This window comes from Amphiprion ocellaris, chromosome 18 (genome assembly GCF_022539595.1).
Source record: "Amphiprion ocellaris isolate individual 3 ecotype Okinawa chromosome 18, ASM2253959v1, whole genome shotgun sequence".
In the NCBI taxonomy this organism is placed as follows: Eukaryota; Metazoa; Chordata; class Actinopteri; family Pomacentridae; genus Amphiprion; species Amphiprion ocellaris.
In genome coordinates this window covers 7,572,100-7,595,646 of record NC_072783.1, presented here as the reverse complement: position 1 = coordinate 7,595,646, position 23,547 = coordinate 7,572,100, and the positions used below count along the sequence as shown (strand labels likewise).

Sequence of the window (23,547 nt, the reverse complement as noted above, 5' to 3'; positions counted from 1 at the left end):
CATGAGGCTGATGCTGGAGCAACAATGGAGGAAGAACCAGAAGCTCCAGGATGGAGGGATGAAAGGAACAGAGCTGAGATGTTCAAGTTTGGAAGAAACACAAGCAAACATCTTCTCATCCAGAGCTGGTCGTCATGGCAGCAGGTTGAACAGATCTCCAGGTCCTCCTGATGGATCCTGAGATGTTCCTGAGATAAATAATCCATCCACGGAATCTCGTCCTCCTCGCTTTGTGTTGGTTTCACTGTCAGGACTATGCATTCACTGTGGTAGTTGCCCAGAAAGCCTCCAGAAGAAGTCATCCAGGAGGAATCAGTTTGTTTCCATAGCAACGTTTTTCTACGTTGAGGACTGAAGCTGCTTCTAAACATTGGATGTTTTAGATGATTTCAAGTCTTTATAGATGACTGGACTGGAAAAATTTTACATATTTGATCTGGTATTTTATAGATTTTTGCTATTTTCTTAAATAACCAATAATAACTCGTAAAATAATTCATCAAAGTTCAATAAAAATAAGTCTTTTTTAACATTTTGTGACCAAATATGTCATATTTAAAGTATTTTATATGTTTAGTTTTGTATTATTGTGAACTGCAGCTACATCAGAAGTTGATTTCTGCTTTATCAATGTTTTTATTACTACGAGCTCGAAGACGGAAGTTTTCAATAAACAAAAAAACTCAAACTGCTGAAAGTGGATCGACAGGAAACTTTAAAAAACTTTCAGATTTTTCACAAATTAACTTCTGACAACTAAAGGACTGAAGTACAATGTGAGACTAAAGAGATGTTGAGCTGAAAGTCAGAGTTTCCAGTGTCACAAAGGTGTTTCAACCTGCAGGATCACCACGGTAACCGATCCTGCGCAACTAGATCACCATGGTAACCAATGCTGCTCAGTCAGATCACCATGGTAACTGATGTTGAACAACTAGTTCAACATTTTCCTGAACAAGTCTGTAGGATTTCAGCATTGATATTTAAACTGTGTGATGAATTTGTATTTATAAATCAGCTCTGAAACTATTTACAATATTTATCTAAAAGGTTCCAGATAACATTTTAAACATCTTTAATTTATGATAAAAATGTTCAAGCTAATCAGAGACGGTACAGCTGAAGGCTGCTGATGATTCGAGACGATTTTAGACCAAATATTTGCCAATTTCTCGCCTCCATTCCAGCCATCAACGTCTTTATTTCTGGGAATTTTCCAACATTTATCTTTTAGTTTTGTTTTCACATCAGCAGGACTCATCTAGCAAAGAAAAAAGGACTTGGGAGTCTTTAAAAACCTGTTTTACAGCAAATATAATTGTGTATTTCTGTGTTGTTTCATCCCATTTATTAAAGTTGTGTTCATGGAGCTGCTCAGGATGTCGTTAGAGATGTCAGACGTTCCATAAATCACAGAACAGGAAGCAGGAAGCAGAAGAAGGTAATAAAGGTTCTACTGTACCACGCCGTGTCACTGAAGTAAAGCACTAGTTTTTCCACTCCTGGACGAAGCACAGAGGAGAAAACAGAGGAAACGACAGATTCATCAACAGTTTAACAACAGAGGACAGGAAGTACAACGACAGACAACAGGAAGTACAACGAGAACGACAGGAAGTACAACGAGAGATGACAGGAAGTACAACGAGAGATGACAGGAAGTATAACGAGAGATGACAGGAAGTCCAACAAGGAGGAGAAATGAAGGAGGAGGGAGGATGGAAACTGACGGCAAAGAAACAACAAACTGATGGAGGAAATAAACTGATGGAGACTACAGGGGTAATAATGGTGGTATTTATGGTAGGATGGAGGCAACAGGGGTAATAATGGTGGTATTAAGGGTCAGGATGCAGGCTACAGGGGTAATAATGGTGGTATTTAGGGTCAGGATGCAGGCTACAGGGGTAATAACGGTGGTATTTATGGTAGGATGGAGGCAACAGGGGTAATAATGGTGGTATTTATGGTCAGGATGGAGGCAACAGGGGTAATAATGATGGTATTTATGGTCAGGATGGAGGCTACAGGGGTAATAATGGTGGTATTTATGGTAGGATGGAGGCAACAGGGGTAATAATGGTGGTATTTATGGTCAGGATGGAGGCAACAGGGGTAATAATGGTGGTATTTATGGTCAGGATGGAGGCTACAGGGGTAATAATGGTGGTATTTATGGTAGGATGGAGACTACAGGGGTAATAATGGTGGTATTTATGGTGTGATGGACGCTCCAGGGGTAATAGTGGTGGTATTTAGGGTGTGATGGAGGCTCCAGGGGTAATAATGGTGGTATTTATGGTCAGGATGGAGGCTACAGGGGTAATAACGGTGGTATTTATGGTGGGATGGAGACTACAGGGGGAATAATGGTGGTATTTATGGTAGGATGGAGGCAACAGGGGTAATAATGATGGTATTTATGATAGGATGGAGACTACAGGGGTAATAATGGTGGTATTTATGGTAGGATGGAGGCAACAGGGGTAATAATGGTGGTATTTATGGTCAGGATGGAGGCAACAAGGGTAATAATGGTGGTATTTATGGTCAGGATGGAGGCTACAGGGGTAATAATGGTGGTATTTATGGTAGGATGGAGACTACAGGGGTAATAATGGTGGTATTTATGGTGTGATGGACGCTCCAGGGGTAATAGTGGTGGTATTTAGGGTGTGATGGAGGCTCCAGGGGTAATAATGGTGGTATTTATGGTCAGGATGGAGGCTACAGGGGTAATAACGGTGGTATTTATGGTGGGATGGAGACTACAGGGGTAATAATGGTGGTATTTATGGTAGGATGGAGGCAACAGGGGTAATAATGGTGGTATTTATGGTCAGGATGGAGGCAACAGGGGTAATAATGGTGGTATTTATGGTCAGGATGGAGGCTACAGGGGTAATAATGGTGGTATTTATGGTAGGATGGAGACTACAGGGGTAATAATGGTGGTATTTATGGTGTGATGGACGCTCCAGGGGTAATAGTGGTGGTATTTAGGGTGTGATGGAGGCTCCAGGGGTAATAATGGTGGTATTTATGGTCAGGATGGAGGCTACAGGGGTAATAATGGTGGTATTTATGGTCAGGATGGAGGCTACAGGGGTAATAATGGTGGTATTTATGGTCAGGATGGAGGCTCCAGGGGTAATAATGGTGGTATTTATGGTCAGGATGGAGGCTACAGGGGTAATAATGGTGGTATTTATGGTCAGGATGGAGACTACAGGGGTAATAATGGTGGTATTTAGGGTGTGATGGAGGCTACAGGGGTAATAATGGTGGTATTTATGGTCTGATGGACGCTCCAGGGGTAATAGTGGTGGTATTTAGGGTGTGATGGAGGCTCCAGGGGTAATAATGGACTCACTCTTCCTAGCGAGGTGTGAGGGGATGCTGGGCTTCGGCCTCCTGTAAGGCCTGGAACGCTGATACTGCCAAGGAGGAGAGAGGAAAGGAAATGGAGGGAAGGCCTGAGGAGATACAGAGAGGACAGAGAGGAGGATGAAGACAAGAAGAACGAGAGGAAGGAACGTTTGAAAGGAAGGATTCTGGAAGCAGAAACTGGAGCTACAGAGTAAAAAACTGCAGTAAAGAACAGACCCAGTAACGTTCACAGCAGCAGAGAAACCTAATTATTAAATGTAGATGAAATATCAAGAACAGTTTAAAGCTCAGATTTGGTCAGTTGTCGCTGATGGATACTTCATACTTCAGACATGATGCATTCAAGGACCGTCTGAACGTTTTGGTGTCATTTTGGTGATTGTTACCTTTTTCATCTTTTTTATTATTTATTCATTATAGTGTTGCTTCAATCTATTTTGATGTAGTTTTCTGATAAATCCTGGTTTTAGTCCTGGTTTGTGAACCGCTGTGGAGCTGAGGTACAATCAGAGTTAGTACAGGATTTGTGTTGGTGTGCTACATGTATGTTACATGTGTGATACACATCTGTGTTCCCTGAGTGTTACATGTATGTTACACATGTGATATGTCTGCATTCAGTGTGTGTTTCCTCTGTGTTACATGTGTGTAAAGTGTATGGTATGTTTGATGTGTATTACATGTATGTTACATGTGTGTTACACATCTGTGTTCCCTGAGTGTTACATGTATGTTACACGTGTGATATGTCTGCATTCAGTGTGTGTTTCCTTTGTGTTACATGTGTGTAAAGTGTATGGTATGTTTGATGTGTATTACATGTATGTTACATGTGTGGTCCATGCCTGTGTTCCCTTAGTGTTACATATACGTTACATGTGTGTTACATGTATGTTATATGTGTGTGGTACATGTGTGTTACAGGTTTGTGTTCCCTGAGTGTTACATGTGTGTTACTCATGTGTTACATGTATGTTCTATATGTGTTACATGTATGTGATCCTGGTGTGTTGCATGTATGCTACATGTATCTCATACATTTGCATTCCCTCTTTGTCACATGTATGTTACCTGTGTGTGTTATACATATGTGTGTGCTACGTGTATGTTATACATATGTGTGTGTTACACGTATGTGTGTGTTCTCACGGTGTGATCTCTCCACGGTGTCTGTGAGGCAACGTTCTCTCTCTCTGTCACACTCGTCTGCGTGTGTTGATCCATCCTTCCTGTCATCTCCAGGCAACGACACCTGGTGGTTACCGTGGGAACCGTCTGCAGACAACAGAATGTCATCACTGTTAGTAACATGGTGTAATCTGGTTACTAGAACCTGCTGAGATCAGATTCACTGAATCTGTCGATGGTTTTAACTCTCTTACAGAAGCTTTTCATACAGTGTCAGAGGGAACTTTAATTTCAGAACTGCATTTTTTATTATTTTCTTTTTACCAATTTATTCTTATTTTACAGATTATGCCTGTTCATTTAAAATACAGAAAATAGTTGGAGCAATCACACAAAAAGGTAGATATTTACACGTAAGCTGCAAAAAAAATGCATTTAAATAATAATTTGTCCTTTTGTAACGTTTGACCACAAAACTACACTATTTTTACTGTGTTTAAATCAGCAATAAATTTCAGCTACTTTACAGATATTTTGTATATTTGAATGTTTTCTAAAGCAACATTATTATTATTATTATTATTATTATTATTATTATTATTATTATTATTATTACACATTGACTATTAAAAATTACCCAAAATTTAGCAGTTCCATGTTCTGAAATTTGGTGCTTTTCACACCAAAACATTAAAAATTTTCCTGTCTGGAAGATATCTATGTGGAGGATGCAAACCCTGAATCAGTCAATTCATTCGTCAAGTGACAGAAAAACAATCTGCAGCTAATAATAATAATAATAATAATAATAATAATAATAATAATAATAATAATAATAATAATAATAATAATAATAATAATAATAATAATAATAATAATAATAATAATAATAATAATAATAATAATAATAATAATAATAATAATAATAGTGTTGTGCCACCTCCAGCTCCTTATATGTGATGATCTGATGCTTTTGTCAGCGTAAAGTGAATATTCTGGACTGTCACTGTTAAAATAAACACCTTTTTAGCTGTAACTGTTTTAAAGTGAACATAATCAGCAGGTGAGTCTATTAATCAACTACTGCTCTGTTCAGGTGTAAATATTCTGCAGAAACCGACCAGCTGGATTGTGAGCTGAGCGATGGTTCGATCTCGACTCCTCAGTTCTTCTCGGAGTTGCTGAACTTCCTGCAGAAGAGCCTGAACCTGCAAAACAGACGTACAGGTGGAGGATGAGGAGAGGATTCTGGGAAACGCAGGAAAACACTGAGAGCAGAAGAAGAAGAAGAAGGGGAGGAGGAGAAGTTGTGACCTGAGAGTCGGAGCTGTGGGACGAATCGACGGTTTCTGGACTCAGAGTGTCGGTGGTCAGAGTGTCGTCGTCCAGATCTTCCTCCTGAACAACACGAGAAGCTTCAGCGTGGACGTTCTGAAGGTTTAACGGTAAATAAACTACAGATTCATCCAGTAAAATGCTGGTCCTACCTGCAGCAGTAACCTCTGCAGATACTCCAGCTGGGATCTGACAGCACAACAGTCTTCAGCCAGTTCCTCCACATCCAGACCCAGACCAGGAGAACCAGGAGACAGACAGGAAGTCCTGACAGGTCAAAATAACAGGAAAACATGGTTTAACCTCACTAAACATGACATTTAATACAATTACACATTCCTACAGAAAATAAACAACAATTCCTGCAATTATTTATCATTTTTAGTAACATTTATACCATCATTTTGTCAAGTGTCTTAATTACTGAATGGATTAATCAACAGGACAACAGGTCTCAGGTTTAGGGAGCCTCTGTATGAAGTCAGCATTAATATTTCTTGTTAAAAAGTCAAAGAGCTCAGTTACATGACTATAAAGACACACGAAATGACCACAAACAAACACAAAACAACCACAAAGAGAAGACAGTTACTAAAAATGTGCAAAACAACCTCAATGAAACTACAAAGAGATACAAAATGACCAGGAAGAGACACTAAATGATTGGAAAGAGACACAAAAAACTAAAAATAGAAAAAAAAAAACAACCACCAAACGTACTAAATGGCTACAAAGAGACACAAAACACCCACAAAACGACAAAATATAACCACAGACACAAAACAACCACAAAAAGTTAGAAAAGCAACAACAATGAGTAACAAAATGACCACAAAAATCAACACAAGAACTACTAAAGATGCAGAAAACGACCACAACTAACAAAACAACCACAAAGAGACACAAAACAACCACAAAGAGACATAAAATGACCACAAAGTGACACAAAACAACCACAGAGACAGAAAATGACCACAACGACACAAAACAACCAACAAAACACACAAAACTACCACAAAGAGACACAAAACCACCACAAAGAGACACAAAACAACCACAGAGCCATAAAACAACAAGAAATTGACACAAAACAACCACAAAATGACACAAAACAACCACAAAGAGACACAAAACGACCACAAAGAGACACAAAACGACCACAAAAAGACACAAAACGACCACAAAGAGACACAAAACGACCACAAAGAGACACAAAACGACCACAAAAGGACACAAAACGACCACAAAAGGACACAAAACGACCACAAAGAGACACAAAACGACCACAAAGAGACACAAAATGACCATAAAGAGACACAAAACGACCATAAAAGATACAAAACTACGACAAAGAGAAACAAAACGACCACAAAGAGACTAGTCTGGTGGTCTGACCTGGTCGCACACAGATCCAGGATCAGATCTCCGTCTCTGGTCGAGTCCTTCCTCTTGTTTCCAGGATCCTCGGTCAGCTTGAAGCACTGAAAATCACTGAGGAGGAGAAGGAGAAACTCGATTATTACTAAGAATGTAAACTCAGTGAATCTATACAAGGTCTGACACAAAAACAATAAATGAACAAGTCTGATCCGTTTCAGCTCAGTTTTACAGAGTTTTCTTCCATTTTTGTTCATATAATTCCACTTTATTTTATATCTGAAGGCCTCCTAAGTGTATATTTACAACCACATGAAAAGCAGCAGTGATACTTTGGAAAACTGGACCAATCTGGTGTTTTCAATCACAAAACTACTGCAAATATCTTCATTAAATGACAGCTTCAGGCTTCTGTGGTTGAAGTTAAACAGCTCCAGGTTCTCAAACCTTATCAATAGTGCAAAACAGAAGATATTGTAATAATAAATCTTGTTTTATGCAAACGCTGGGATTTATTTATTACTTTTCCAAAGAGCAGAGGTTAAGAAACGGCCTCTTTCTGGTGATTTTTCTGTCCAAAATTTCATAAAAATATCTGCATACTATCAAAAAAATTAACTGCACACATTCATAAGTCCAACAGTCAGACCTCTGATTGATTTCTGTGACCTTTAACAAGCAGATTCAGCTCTAAGTTTTCTACTTTTAGCTTTATCTTTTCTTGTATAGAATGCTTTTAAAAGGTGCTGCAAATACAAAGTTATTATTATTATAAGCTAAATCTTGCTTATTAGAAACAAATATGGCTTTCCATTGATTCAGTGACATTTTCTTCAGCTAAAAATCAGCCTCAGCTTCTAAACCATTAATTCTGACCCTGAGGCCTCAGTATGTAAACAGGAAGCACTTCATACCGCCTCGTGTTTTAATCAATAGCTCCATGTTTTATGCTAAAAACATGAATCAGGATCGGAATATTTCTACATAAATTTTAATTCTCTGGAGACTTTTCTTGTATTATTGTTTCTTTATTACAGTTTCTTGCAGCTCAAACATGGATTTAATTCCAAGATAGACTGATTTCTGCAAGTGAATCCACACAGAATTATTAGTTTTTCTCACCTTTCGTTGTCGTTGTGGACGTCCTGAGTTCCCCAGCAGAGCTGCCTCATCCTCCACTGGGCCATGTGGGGCAGAACGTCTCCGTCTGCAGGAAACCAATATTTATTTAAAAAAAAGGGAGATATTCTCCAGATTTACAAATGTTTACATAGCTATTTCAGCTGTAAAAGGTAACTCTTTTAAGCTACTACAACGAACTGTTACCTAAAGTGACAAGCCATTTTTAGCTGCTAAACTAAGCTGTTAGCTAACTTGAACTAAATTTTATTAGCTAATAAACTGAATTACTAGCTAGATTACATAAAGCTATTGAAGATGGTACGGTGAACTTTTAGCTAAATAAATGAAAGCTACTTTAGCTGCTTAACTGAAATGCTAGTTAACTTGAAAACAGCTTTTTTTTGAGCTACTAAAAAAAACCTGTTAGCTAAACTGAACATAGCTATTTCAGCTGTAAACCATTAGCTATCTTAAGGTATACCTTTTAAGCTATTAAAATGTACTGTTAGCGAAACTGAATATAGCTCTTTCAAATGTAAACCGTAATCTTGAGGTAAACCATTCTAGCTGCTAAACTGAACTGTTAGCTAATTTGAAAAAACTTATTCAGCTGCTAAATTAAGCTGTTAGCTAACCTGGACTAAACTCTATAAGCTAATACACTGAATTGCTAGCCAAACTTAAAAAAAGCTTCTTTAGAAGCTACAGCAAACTTTTAGCTAAATTAATTAAAGCTATTTTAGCTGCTAAACTGAACTGCTAGCTAACTTGAATACAGCTTTTTTGAGTTACTAAAATGAACTGTTAGCTAAACTGAACACTTCCAAATGTAAACTGTAATCTTGAGGTAAACCATTCTAGCTGCTAAACTGAACTGTTAACTATTTTGAAAATACTTTTTTAGCTGCTAAACTAAGCTGTTAGCTAACCTGGACTAAACTCTATTAGCTACTAAACTGAACTGCTAGCTAAATTAAATAAAGCTTCTAAACTGAATATAGCTATTAAACCATATGAACTGGTAGCTATCTTAAGGTAACCTTTTTGCAATTAAAATTAACTGTTAGCTAAATTGAATATAGCTATTTTAGCTGTAAACTTTTTAGCTACTAAACTGAACTGCTAGCTAAAATGTACATAGTTCTTTCAGCTGTAAACCTTAGCTACCCTTAAGTTAAACATTTTTAGCTGCTAAACTGAACTGTTGGCTAACTTCAGTACAGATTTTTTTTTAGCTGCTAAAATGAAGTTGAAAAATGAAGATGTTAGCTAAACAGAATATAGCTCTCCTAGCTGTAAACCATTAGCTATCTTCAGGTAAACCTTTGTAGGTGCTAAACTGAACTGTTAGCTAACCTTGACCAATCCATTTAAGCTCCATTTAAGTTAATTTATTAACTTTAAGTATACAGGCTCCATGTTAGCTTGAACTTAACTGTTAGCTGCTAAGTTAAACTGCTAGATAACTTGAATAAAGCTATTTTAGCTGCATTACCTCCACTGCTAGCTAACTTAAATCAACTATTAAGTTCCTAAACTTGAACACAAAATTCAGTTTTATACTAAACATTACCAAGTTTCTGTTAGTTTGAAGAAGTAGGTGAATTCTGAAATAATTTACTAACTACAGTATGACCTTCTTTTCCCAACTTCAGCAACAAATTGGTCTGAATTTGCGGTTTGTGCTGTTTCACCACTTTAAGAAAATAATTTTTCCACTAGTTTTTGTCAGTTTTTCTGACATCATAGCTCTTTTAAAGCTTTGTTAGGATCCATAATTTTATTTTATATGATTTTATGATATGAGCACATTTATAAACTGACTGCTGTGAAGAGAAGCTTCTTCTGGGAAATCAACATCCAGCATGAGATCATCATCGGCCAGATCAGAGTCCAGGTTGTTCAGGATGTCCTGAAAGAAACAGAAAACACATTTTACACTCAGAGTTTTACCTGCTGGGTTTTATTTTCTGTGTTGTGCTTTCATTTTCTTAAAATTTGCAACGAAACAAACCAAACCAAAGTGAAAAATAGCAGAAAATGTTTGAGAATCTAAAACATCGACAGCAAACAGAAGGTTTTCTGTCAATCCTGCACCAAAATTAATTACAAATACCAATTTCTACACAGAAAATAGACCAGAATGCTCTGCAGCTACAACACAGCTGGGATTTAAAATCAATGAATGTCTTTATTATGTACAGCACTCTGAACTCAAGAACCAAACCTCCTCTCAGGACAAACCTCTGCTGCAGTTCTGTCAACAAACCTATCAACAAATTACAGCCTTATCAGGGAGAAGTTCAGAACAGAAGAGTCCAGACCTCGTTAAGGCCTCAGCATCCATCTCTGAGCTCGTTAAACCAGACAGCAGCTCATTAACAGCATCAGTCAGCTGAACAGGAGGAACATCACCAGAGTTTCACAGGATTTTATAAATCTCAAACCTTTAATTCAATCATATTAAGGTTATTTTGCATTTACAGCTAACCAACATCTTAAATAACAAACTTCACATCTGTGGATGGTGTTGTTGACAAAGAGATGCCAGAAATCCCAGAACATTTGGTGGCAGCTACTAAATTAATTAACTCTCTGAAGCCCAAAGCCTGCTGTCTTTTCTAAAAAAGAAGAAATAATAAAAACAAAATGAGGGAAACGAGACACATTAATGACAAAAAAAGAGACAAATCTGTCCCAAAGTACCAGAAAATGACAGAAAAACAGCAAAAATGAGACCAAAAACACCACAAAACAAGAAAAATTACACACAAAATGAGGAAAGTGAGACACATAAATGACAGAAATGAGACAAAACTGTCCGAAAAAGACAAAAGACGCCACAGAAGAACAACAAAAATGAGACACAAGTTGTTGGAGATCCATCCAGCATGGTGAAACATCTTTCTGCAGATGATGAACAGAGTAGAGAAGAACATGAAGATAGAAAAATATCTATAATATGAGGAGACAGAATGACTAAAAATGAGACAGAAAACCACAAAACTATAATAAGACACAAAAAGACAGTCACAGCTGTTTTCCCTATTTTTCTCCTGTTTGGGTTACTTTGTGCAATTTTCATCATATTTTGTCTCCTTTTGAGAAGTTTTGTTTTAGTTTGGTCACTTTCTGTCTTGTTTTAGTTGTTTTTGTGTCATTTTTGTGTGTTTTGTGTCAGAAATACATTCTCCCGGTTGTCCAATAAGCTGTTTTACATCTTTATATAAACACATATGAGGCTTCTGACGTCTGCAGCTGCTTTTAATGTTCATAAATCTGTCTTTGCAACAGTTTTAGACATCAGACGGATTAATGAAGCAGAATTTAGAGTATATCTACCGCACATATACGACAGAAATACACAGATCCTGGTGAGTTTAAAGTAGTTGTAAGTAACAGAGTGACCACTAGAGGGAGCCAGACGACTGCAGCCAGACTTTAACAGGCCTCAAGATAAACTCTACTGCAGATAAAAAAATGAAAAAAAAAAAACACTAGGAAGCAATAAAAACCTCAGAGCTGCAGCTTTGATCTGATTCTGGTGGATCAAAGTGTGGATTTAAACTAAAGCTCTTAACTCTCTGAACTTAAACCCACTGAAAGCCTGGAAAGACGTGATTTATTGAGAAAAAAATGGCCAAAACGCCACCATTTATCATCCAGAAACCATAATAATGTTCAACTTCCTGTCGTTTTATGGATAAAATGCGGAAAATAATACAAAATCTCAGCTAAAAATCATAGTATTTCATTAAAATCACTCCATTATTAACAAAAACGCCCAAACAGAAGCTAACAAACCCCTTTTTTGCTATTTGTATTAATAATTAATAGAATTTGTTGTTTTTTTATGTTGTCTCACTCCTTAAAAGAAATAAAAACTGTTTTTATCTGGCGTTGATATCTCTGGCAGCTTTGTTTTTAAGAAATATTTCATTTTTATATCTGTACATTTGAGTATAATCATCTGTTTATTTCACTGGATTCATTTAAAACAAGTTTATTTTATCAATGACATCACATATAAATAGTGATAACCTGATCTTAATAAAATATATAAAACAGTTTAGCTGTGAAATTAGTTGATTAATCAGTCAATTGACAGTAAATTAACTGAAAATTTTTGAGAATTTTAAAGCAAAAAAGACAAATACTTTGAGGACTTAATGTTTTTTTTTGATCATGACAGTAAACTGACCACCTTTGGACCAAACTAGATGTTTAAATTTCAGTCTGCAGGAAGTTTTAACAAAGTTTCTTCACTACTTTCTCTGTCCTTCTAATGGTTGTTCTGTTTCCACAGAGGTGCAGGAGAGGAGAGGGTTAAACCAAAACCATCTGAAAGTGGAAATATTGTGAATAAAGAGCGGTTTGTTCTACCATCAGGAGCTTTTAACTCCTCCAACAGACTCCAGTTCAGACTCGCCTCACATTCAGCTTCATCCATTTCTGCCTGTTTGACTCCATTCTCTGGATCCAAACCTACTTTTATCTGCCGGTTTCTGGATCCTCAAACCGGCCTCAAGTGGAGCAAAGAGTCTGAAGTGAGGTGACGAATGTTAAACATGTCGCTTTTGTCTTCTTCTTTTTCTCTTCAGTGGTGATTTAGAGGGACGAAATGAACCAAAACACACGAGAAACACTCTAACACTGACAGAGTAATTTTAAAAAAACGTGGATGAGTTCCCTAAAAACTGGAAAAGAGCAGCTAAATATTTCTTAAATGGATAAAAAGTTTTAAATTTGATCCTTTTATGAACTCATCTCTGCAGCAGCAGCATCTGCTTTGTGTTTCAAAGAGTCTGCAGTTTGTTTAAATGTCAAAAAAGCTGCTAAATAACTCAAACTAAAGTCTACAAATTAGTAGCAAAACTGATGAGCCAACATGTTCAATTAGTTCAACAATTAGTTCAGACCAGTGGATCTCTGTAAGCTGAATAAAATATAATTTTTCACTTTAAATAAATAAAAGAAACCAACCGAAACTCCAAGACTCTGTTTGTGGTTGCTTTGTATATCATTGTGTCTATTTGTGGTTGCTTTGTGTCTCTTTATGGTTGTTTTGTTTCTTTGTGGCTGTTTTGCATCTTTGTAGTGGTTTTCTGTCTCTTTGAGGCTGTCTTGTGTCTCTCTTTTTTAATAGAAGAATTTGTTTTTGTGAAATTAGAAGCTTGTCAGAGCTGCTGTTATTCCCTAATTAATGATAGTATCTTAGAAAACAAACCTGTAGTATATAATGGTAATAAAAATAGCAAATATGTCAAATATTTGATGGGTTTTGGTTCTTAAATACGATAATTTGCAAATAGCAAACTGAATTTTGGGGGGGGTTTGTATAGATTTTTGATGTTTTATAGACGAAATAATTAATGAAGAATGCATCAACTTATAAAACAGCATCTTGTTTTATTTGTATAATTTAAAAAAGCATTGATTGGATGTTTTCGAGTTCAAAAGTATGTTATGCAGTGTGTAGTAACCAGACTAGTCGTGGGAAAATGCCACATGCAGTTTTCTCTTAAGAATAAAATAGTTTGTAAAACTGGTTTTTGCAACTATAAATAATATGGGTGCAATGTGTGGGAAAAGGACCATTTAAAGACATTTAAAGACTCTCTAAACAATCCTGATCAACAATGAAGTGTTTATAATCCATGCTTTCAACAACCAGAGTGGATTCAGTGCTGAGTATCTTCATAACACATTTGTCATCTTCAGTTTAAGCCGTTCAGCTTTGGTTTGTTGATGTTTACATGAAAAAAAATAGAGTTATGGAGGATTAAATGGTGAAATTAATTATTATCCGAATTGATTTACTCCATAAACAGTATTTATTAGAAGCCTTCAGATCTTTAAAACGTTTCTTTTCCTTAATTCCTCGTTTGTTTTTAAAGCTCGAGGTGAAGTTTGGCCTTACGATGCTGTTGATGTCCGAGTCGAAGCTGCCGATGTGGTGGGTGGTGTTGCTGTTGGTGTGGATGGAGGCGGTGGTGGCGGCGCCCCCTAGTGGCTCCAGACCCTCCTCATCCCACATGTAGGTCCCACCGGAACCACAGCTGTCGGAGGGGGACAGATCCAGGGACGAACCGCCCTGTGGAGGAAACAGGAAGCTGAAGATTTGTTTTCACATTTAATATTCCAGTCAGACAGTAAATCAAACATCTCCACCTGCTCTCATTTAAAAAATTCAACCTCCGTCTTTGGTTTTCTGTTCTGTTTTGTGACTCCAGTGTGAATAGAAAAGTGATTCACGCCTGTCTGCCACATCCAGTGTTTCATCACGACCATCTGTTCGCCACTGACAGATTATCTAAAAGGTGAGAATCTACTGCTGCTTCCTGTAGATGATGGGATGCATTGCTGGGTGTTCATGGGTGGAGTCCATGATCCAAACGGCTGCAGCTAAAAACTGTGAGTCAGCCATCAGGACACGCCTCAGAGCTGGATTTTAACATTACATCAAGCTTATGACATACTGTGGCTAATTTGAGACACATTTTTCTGGAACATGGAGGTTTGACAGGCGGAGGTCGTCTTTAAATTGAGGAGTGTTGCATTATGGGTTGTTTATAGTGCTAATGTTGCTAAGCTAGCAAGTATTTTCAGTGAGTTTTAGTGAGTTTTTCAGAGTCTGTCAGACTATGAATATAACTAATGAACTGTTACTTGATCAACTGCTATGTCTGAACTGATAAAGAAAAAGGAGAAGGTCATGATGTCATTAAATGTAGACCAGCTGTAGTTCCTGGTTGTTCCACCAGGAGGAGCCTCTTCCTGTTTAATCCTGTAGAGACCAGACAAGGCATCACTCAGACTACCGTTCATGCTAAAGCAGAGAACATTTTGGGAGTTTAGCTAGCAACGGGCACCGTGACAAAGACTTCTATGGTAGTTAATGACCTCCAGTCAGAACTTTCAATTTGAAGACAATAAAATGACTTGTAGTTTACTAGGACAGTGATTCTTTATTATTGTTTCATCAGTTATTTCAGCTATCAGACTTGAAAACAATGAAATAAGATGTTCTAATGTCCAATTTAACTGAAATTAAACTGTTTGGTGTTGGTCTGTTTGGTGTTGGTTTGTCGGTCTGTTTGGTGTCAGTCTGTTGGTCTGTTTGGTGTCGGTTTGTCGGTCTGTTGGTCTGTTTGGTGTCGGTCTGTTGGTCTGTTTGGTGTCAGTCTGTTGGTCTGTTTGGTGTCGGTCTGTTTGGTGTCGGTCTCTTGGTCTGTTTCATGTTGGTCTGTTTGGTGTCGGTTTGGTGTTGGTCTGCAGGTCTGTTTGGTGTCAGTCTGCTGGTCTGTTTGGTGTCGGTCTCTTGGTCTGTTTCATGTTGGTCTGTTTGGTGTCGGTTTGGTGTTGGTCTGCAGGTCTGTTTGGTGTCAGTCTGCTGGTCTGTTTGGTGTCGGTCTCTTGGTCTGTTTCATGTTGGTCTGTTTGGTGTCCGTCTTTTTGGTGTCGGTCTGTTGATCTCTTCAGTGCCGGTACCTGTTCGTGGTATTCTGGGTGACTGGACTTCCTCCGGCGGGTCAATTGGTTCAGTCGATTCTCTCCTGGTTCACCTGGACACAAACAGGATTTTAAAAATGTTTAAAAAGTTCACAGACTTCTCCTGAACTGAACATTAATCCTACTAAACTCACTGCTGAGTCTGACGCCGGTCCAATCCAAACTGTCGTCCAGGAAACACAGTCCGGTTGCCTTGGTGACACCGTTAACAGCGGGAAGCTTATCATCGTTGAACCTGGAACACGATTGGTCGAGCCCGGAGTCGTCTTCGTCGTTTTTGGAGGAGAGCAGCAGAATGCCGACGCTTCCGTTACCTGAAAACACAACAAACCGATCAATTCAAACTGATTGATTGATCTCAGTCCTTCATTTAATCTGCTAGCGATGAGTTCTGACAGTGTGGACATTTAAACATTTGGGTAAATACTGATCATCAAACACTTCTTTTCTGCACTGTGGTCATTTTTTGCATCAATAAATGGCTGAAATGTTTTTATTTATATAAAGAAAGAATGTAAATTCAGGCACCAGATAACTAATAATTAAAGAATTTTTTTTTTTTTTTTCCTTTTTTAGGATTTCTGTCATTCTAACTGCATCATACTCAATTCTCTCTACGTCTAGTCATGGAGGTGAAGGGCTTTTGAGCAATTTTGGATACGTTTTGAGTCATTTTGGACAAATGTTTGGTCATTTTTACCAAGTTTTTTGTTTTTGGACAAACTTGGATTAATCTTGGACTAACTGAGTCTTTTTGGACCAGTCTGAAGCCCTTTAGGACAAAATTTCAATAATTTACCCTTAATTGTTGACGGATTGTGAGTCATTATGATTAAAATGTGATGCAAAATGAACAAAAAAAGTCATAAAACAACTATATTTAACACAAAAGATCTAAAATATGATGCAAAACAACCAAACTGTGACATAATGTGATCAAAACGAGAATAAAACAGTTGAAATTTGATGGAAAATGGCCACAAATCAATGTTCACTCCAGGTTTTCCAATTTTTGGACAAAAGTAATAAGAAGAAATGTTTTCTATTTTCTAATTTCCATCATTCTGACTGAGTCTTACTAACAGAAGATATTTCTGAGTTCTCTCTCTTTCGTCATGTTGTTCTGTTTCCATAGCGCTACAGGACTTTAGACTGAATAATGACCCACAGTGAAGAAAAACGAGATGGAAAACAGCCAGAAACTGGAGTTCAAATTACAAAACACAAGCAGAAAGTCCAACACATCCAGCAGTTACTGTCCTTCAGAGTTGTGTTTCTCACCGAGGTTGTCGAAGTCATCCATGTACTCCTGACTGGTGTCATTTCTGTCCAGAGAAGAGGTGGAGGACAAGGACATGTCCTCTAGCGTCTCCCCCACGATGGACACCTCTCCATGGGATACAAGCTCTGCTGGCAGCCCCTCTGGCTCTGGAGCATCAGGGGAGTCTTCTACTGGAGAGGAGAGAAAAGATGAAGAGAATATGAGATTTTAGAGACGAGAAGATCAAAATGTTGATGTAAAGATGAGGTCAGTCCAAATAAAATCAACCAAATCTGAACAAAGTTCCTCCCAAACCTCCTCAGAATCATCTGGTTCTTCATCTCCAGTAACTTTATTAATGATTAGAGTTCTACCTTCATACTGGGAATATTTCCAGAGTTCCAGGTCCTTGAAGTCTATAGAGGAGAACGTCCCCTGTAGAAAGTTCTAGAGTAGACCTACCGACAACTGCAGTTGGTTGTTCTCCTTTCTTGCTTCCAGTCTTTAAGTTTAGTGCACTAGTCCATAGAGGTGGGTCCAGATTTATCACTTTTGGAACGGACTTTTTCCATCATTTCTGAGCCTCAGAACTTCATCAGTCCAGCAGATAGACACATGACATTTAGGAGGAAAGACACATCGGAGTTCTGGTAAAAACTGACAACTGTACAGTTGTCGATAGGTCTACTCTAGAACTTTCTACAGGGGACGTTCTCCTCTATGGACTTCAAGGACCTAGAAATCTGGAAATATTCCCAGTATGAAGGTAGAACTCTGATCATTGAAAAAAGTTACTGGAGATGAAGAACCAGATGTTCTGAGGAAGTTCTGGTGTTTTTAGCTCTACATGAAGGTATAAAGACGAACCAGGGCTGTTGTCTGTGGTCGACGGCGTCTCCACTGAGTCTCTTCGTCCGTTCAGTCCTCGGTTTATTTCTCCTCCTCTCTCATTGGTTGGAGTCACTCGAAGGGGGCGGGACTGCTTCATGAGTGATGGACGCGACAGCTTATAGCTGATGCCGCTGGGCTTGGAGGCAGGGCTAAGGCTGGGTAGGAGGGGCTTCTTTAAGGCCCCCGGGGGCAGAAGGGAGGGGACACCTGACCTGCCCTTGACCCCTCCACCGGCCCGAGCTCCTCCCTCTGGAGGTTTTCTGGGCAGAGCCTGGGCGGATGACGCCCTGTTGCCGTGGGTGACAGTGGGGGAGGAGGGGGTGAGGGTGGGGGAGGGCTGCCGTCGGACCTGGGTGAGGCTCCGGGAGCGGAATCGGTCATTCTGGGTCAGCTGGACGGAGGGAGAGGAACCAAGGCTGTCGCTGGAGTACGAGCGGCTGGCTGGTGCCTTCTTCTGGAGGGGCGACCCGGACCGTGACCCCGGTCCAGAACTGGGCCTGGAACCGGGTCGACCAAAGCTCTGAGGCTGCCTGAGGGTGCCGCGAGTTTTGGAGACGCCGTTCAGGGTCCGTTTGGGAGGTCCAGACGCCGGCGGGCTCAGTCTGGAGCCGGTCTTAGAAACAGGCAGAGTTCTGGGGCTCGACTGCGGCGACGGCGAGGATGATGTCACCGGCTGGCCAAAGCCACGCCCCTTTCCCGCAGGGGGCGTGGCTGGTTTTCTGGCCTGCTGCTGGACGCTCTTCGCCTCACCGTCCTCCGTCGCCCCGCCCTCCTTCCTCCACTTCATGGAGAAGGAAGTTGGTACTCTGATGAAGCCGTTCTGCCGGATGGCGGAGGGCGGCGTCGTGAAGGAGCCGTTGACCCCCACTGGGCCGGGGTGGTGGTAGAACCCGTTGGTGAGGCGGCTGCTGGCGGCAGAAGAAGCGCTGGTGGCTGCAGCCGGAGCCGTCTGAGATCTGGGCCGAGAACCGAACTTGGGCAGCCTAGAAACCATGGTTGGCATGGTGACGGTGGGAGGGTCTACGAGAGGAGGGGCTGACATCAGACCACTTCACCATGGAGACACTGAGTGACAGGAGCTGGAAGACAGGAAGAAGAAGGTTAAACCATTATTGATTTTATTATAATGATAAACTACATTGATAATCAATTATCAATAATATTTATATCACTCTGGAGATAACTGATGGATTTTAGTTCTCAGATTTTAATAAGTTGAAGATTTTTAGTTTTTATTTTATGTTTTATCGACAAATTAATTTTAAAAAAATACATAACTAAGTGAAAATAACTTAGTTTCAGCCTTTATGACAAAAATCCTAAGAGAGGAAAGTCATTTTTGGACAATTATGTTCTGTAAATATAAACATTATTTTTGCATTGAAGTAGGATGAGTGTGAATTTAATGTGTAAATATGAGAAGTCAAATAAAGAAAGTTGGGTTTTTCTGGAAAATACATTTTACTGTTAATACATTTTAGTATAAAATAAACTCTGATAATTAATAACTAGAAAATATGGGTAATTTTTCGGAAGCAAAAAAGTGAAATATTTGATTTGTTTTGGTCCAAAAATGTGAAAACCTGCAGATTAAACTGAAGTAAACAGAAGATTTCTTTGGAGTTTTATAGACAAAAAAAGCAGAAAACAACTGTTACTTGTTTGTGTAAAGAATCTAAAAATCAAAAGAGCATGAAGAATTTTTGGACAAATCTTGGATGAACAAATACAGCAAATATAAACTTTTGCTCAGAGCATCATAGAAATGTGGGTTTAAAAGGAAATATTAGCAGCAGGCCATCGAAACCCAGAACAGGGAGGAGGATATTATGTTTGAAATGTTTTACACAGGAGTTAAAGTTGCAGTATTAAATTTATAATAAACTGAAACCTTATAGTTAAAAGACTTTCGAAAGTTTCCATGTCAACTTTTAACTGCAGCTAAAAGCAGCATCCAGAGACAGCAGACACTGTGGGATTTACTATGCAGCAACAACTAAATAACCTCATTTTGGAACCAGTCTGGTTCTTTTTAGAATAAAATAATTTAACTCAAGGATTTTACAGCTTCATGTTGGATCCAGACGTTAAATATTTGAACCTGCAGATGTTTGAACCTGCAGCTAAATTACAGTCCTGAGGGTAAAAACCCAGAAATGATGATGAACAGTTCAAGTATGCACTGAACTGTGTGTGTGTGTGTGTGTGTGTGTGTGTGTGGTTAGTGTGCAGAAACACTTTAACACACCCCTAATAAAAACAGTCAGCTGTTCCTGCAGCTCAGATAGTAATCACATTAATGGTGTTACACAAGACACACCCAACACACACACACACACACACACACACGCACACACACACACAAAACACAACACACCTGTAACACCCAGACACACACGAGACAGCACACACACCCTAAAGCAGCAAAGGTAAAAGAACAACTTCAGTTCTGCAGGAGTTATGTGGAAAAACAGCTCAAATATTTAGAAAAATTACTGATTGAATAAAGATTTCTACAAAAAAATGGTTTAAATGGTTGAATATTGAATTAATGGTCAATATAATTATAAATAATGGTAACGAAGCAGCTAAAAGGAGTGGGTAAATGGTTGAAAATGTTTAAATGTCAACTAAACTGATAGATAATATAAAAATATCTGTATGTAATGGATGAAAAAATGGTTTTAAAATGAGCTAAAATGAAGGATAACAGAAATACACCCCAGTAACAAATGAAAAAGTTGAAAGAAGTCAGCCAAAGTGAAAAAATGAAAAAAAATGTAAATTGTCAACTAAAATCACATATAATAAAAAGACATATCTGCACACAACTGAAAAAATTGAAAAAAAATCTGCTAAAATGATGAATTATATAGAAAAATCTATTTGTAATGGACGAAAAAGCTAAATAGTCAACTAAAAATTATGAATGATATCAAAATAACTGTAGATAATGGATGAAAATAATAGAAAAAACAGCTAAAATGACAGATAATATGGAAATATCTATATATAATGAATAAAAAAGTTAATATGGTCCACTTAAAATAATAGATATAGAACTATCTATATGTAATGGATGAAAGTTTAAATAGTCACCTAAAAATCATGAATAATGTAGAAATATTGGTAAATAGTGGATAAAAAAACTTAAACTAATCAACTAAAATAATGGATAATATATATATATATATATATATATATATATATATATATATATATATATATATATATATATATATATAAAAATCTGCCAAAATTAGGTGTACTACAGAAATGTATATATGTAATGGATGAAAAAGTTGAAATAACCAACTAAAATGATGGATAATATGAAAAAAAGTCTATTGGTAATGAATGAAAAAGTGTAAATAGTTAACTAAAACCATGGATAATTTAGAAATTTGGTGGATAATGTTTAAACATGTTAAAACAATCAACTAAAATGATGAATAATATAGAAAATATCTGCTTGTAATGGGTGAACGTTTAAATAGTCTACTAAAACCATGGATAATGTAGAAATATTGGTAGGTAATGGATAAAAGAAGTTAAAATCGTCGACAATAATCATGGATAACGTAGAAATATTGGTAGATAATGGAAAAAAGTTAATCAACTAAAATAATGAATAATATAGAAAATATCTGCTTGTAATGGGTGAAAAGGTTTAAATAGTCAATTAAAATCATGGATAATGTCGAAATATTGGTAGATAATAGATGAAAAAGTTGAAATAACCAACTAAACTGATGGATAATAAGAAAAAAGACTAAACTAATAAATAAAAAGTTGAAATAGTCGACTAAAATCATGGATAATATTGAAATATCTGTAGGTAATGGATTAAAAATGTTAAATATTCAGCAAAAAATGATGAATGGTCTGTACGTAATGGATGAAAAAGTTGAAACAGTCAACTAAAATCATGAATAATGTAAAAATATTGGTAGATACTGGATAAAAAAAGTTTAAGTAATCAACTAAAATGGCGAACAATATAGAAATATCTCTATGTAATGGATGAAAAACTTGAAATAGTCAACTAAATTCATGGTTATGTAGAAATATTGGTAGATAATGGGTAAAAAGCTAAAAATATCAGTATGCAATGGATGAAAACGTTCAAAAAATCAGCTAAAATCATGAATAACATAGAAATATCTGCAGTTAATGGATGAAAAATGGAAATAACTATTAGTTGCAGGTCTACATGGGAATTTCTGGAAGCTTCATGCTAACATTTGCTAATTTGCTAATTAGCACTAAACCTAGAGTGCACCTGAACTGAATAATAACAGCATTTATATCAATAAAAACCTTCAGAACTCATGATCCAGATGACCTGCAGGACCGACACCACAAGGTCCTGATGTCTGGAAAACCCACAGAAACAACCTGAAGCCTCCTGAGTCTTTTGTCCGCCGGAGGCCACCGTACCGTGAACCAACCTGAGCATCACAAGCCTCCCTGGAAATAAAACCACAGATGTTCTTCTTATAAACACAACAGGAGAACATAAAACAGCTGAAGAACTTGTGATCTAGAATTCACCGAAACAGAAAAGGTCAGAACGTCAGGACGGTGTTTATAGATGATCATCTGAACGTCCTGAAGCACTTTGACGTTACGTAAAACCTCAACAAGAACAGGACATTTTACTGATATGAATATTATCCACAGTTACACAATCAGCAGTAGCTAAACCCAGAGTTTTCCATCAGAGACTCTAAAGAGGAAGATAAATTAGTAACGAGATGCTGCAGTAAGCTGAGTCACCACTTCCCCTCTGCTGTGTCACCGTCATATTAAAGAGTCATTACAGCCCAGAAAGCTCAAACAACAACAGCAGAGATTCTGGAAACACAAAGTTCAAACTGAAACAGGAACCAAAAAGCAAAGCAACAAGTTATTATAATGTAGACCTAAACAGCATCACAGGATGGGTTTAATAACATGTTCTCTACATGACACACTAAAAACACTCTTTAAGAGACGAGACGAGGCGAATATTAGGATCGGTTCATTCCGTAACGTCTGACGGGTGGACGAGTTGGGCGAATTGACGAGACGAATACCGATCGCACGACATGGTCCGCTGGGGGGTGGGGGGGATCCGAATATTCGGATACCACCATCACTACCAAATATTCGGATATTTGGGTCCAGCCCTACAGTAATCCAACACTTAATTGAGGGTTACCTGACAGTGACATGGCAGTTACGTGACAGTTACCCAAAAGGTAAGTGTCAGTGAAGTGACAGTGATTTGAGTTATATGACAGTTGAGTGACAGTCACAGATATCCAGCACATCAGTGACAGTTACATGACAGTACCCAAAAGCTGAATGACAGCTATGTAGCATTTACAAGACAGTTACATGACAAGAGCCAGTATCCAATGCTTAAGTCACAGAACAGCGGCAGTACCCAGCAGTGAAGTAACAGCTATATATTATTTAACTGACAGTTATATGACAGTAACCAACAGCTGAGTGACAGCAGACTCACAGGTATCCAACATTTAATA

General features: G+C 38.0%; 1 protein-coding gene across 4 annotated transcripts in view; it reads right to left on the bottom strand.

Annotated features, from left to right (window-relative positions):
* Positions 1 to 23,547, bottom strand: part of ccser2b (coiled-coil serine-rich protein 2b) — a 55,694-nt gene that overhangs the window by 11,332 nt on the left and 20,815 nt on the right. Inside the window, exons 2-15 of one of the 4 annotated variants that reach the window (XM_055004588.1) lie at positions 17,993 to 19,095; positions 17,146 to 17,316; positions 15,999 to 16,178; positions 15,844 to 15,917; positions 14,273 to 14,446; positions 10,177 to 10,264; positions 8,353 to 8,437; positions 7,249 to 7,344; positions 6,006 to 6,120; positions 5,833 to 5,916; positions 5,640 to 5,726; positions 4,540 to 4,665; positions 3,374 to 3,476; positions 1,463 to 1,502 (exon numbers count right to left, since the gene is read on the bottom strand). In XM_055004588.1, coding sequence (XP_054860563.1) covers positions 1,463 to 1,502; positions 3,374 to 3,476; positions 4,540 to 4,665; positions 5,640 to 5,726; positions 5,833 to 5,916; positions 6,006 to 6,120; positions 7,249 to 7,344; positions 8,353 to 8,437; positions 10,177 to 10,264; positions 14,273 to 14,446; positions 15,844 to 15,917; positions 15,999 to 16,178; positions 17,146 to 17,316; positions 17,993 to 19,058 — 2,489 coding nt within the window. In that variant the 5' untranslated portion in view covers positions 19,059 to 19,095. The remainder of the gene's footprint in view (positions 1 to 1,462; positions 1,503 to 3,373; positions 3,477 to 4,539; positions 4,666 to 5,639; positions 5,727 to 5,832; positions 5,917 to 6,005; positions 6,121 to 7,248; positions 7,345 to 8,352; positions 8,438 to 10,176; positions 10,265 to 14,272; positions 14,447 to 15,843; positions 15,918 to 15,998; positions 16,179 to 17,145; positions 17,317 to 17,992; positions 19,096 to 23,547) is intronic. The other 3 variants (XM_055004589.1, XM_055004586.1, XM_055004587.1) reach the window with 3 other exon arrangements.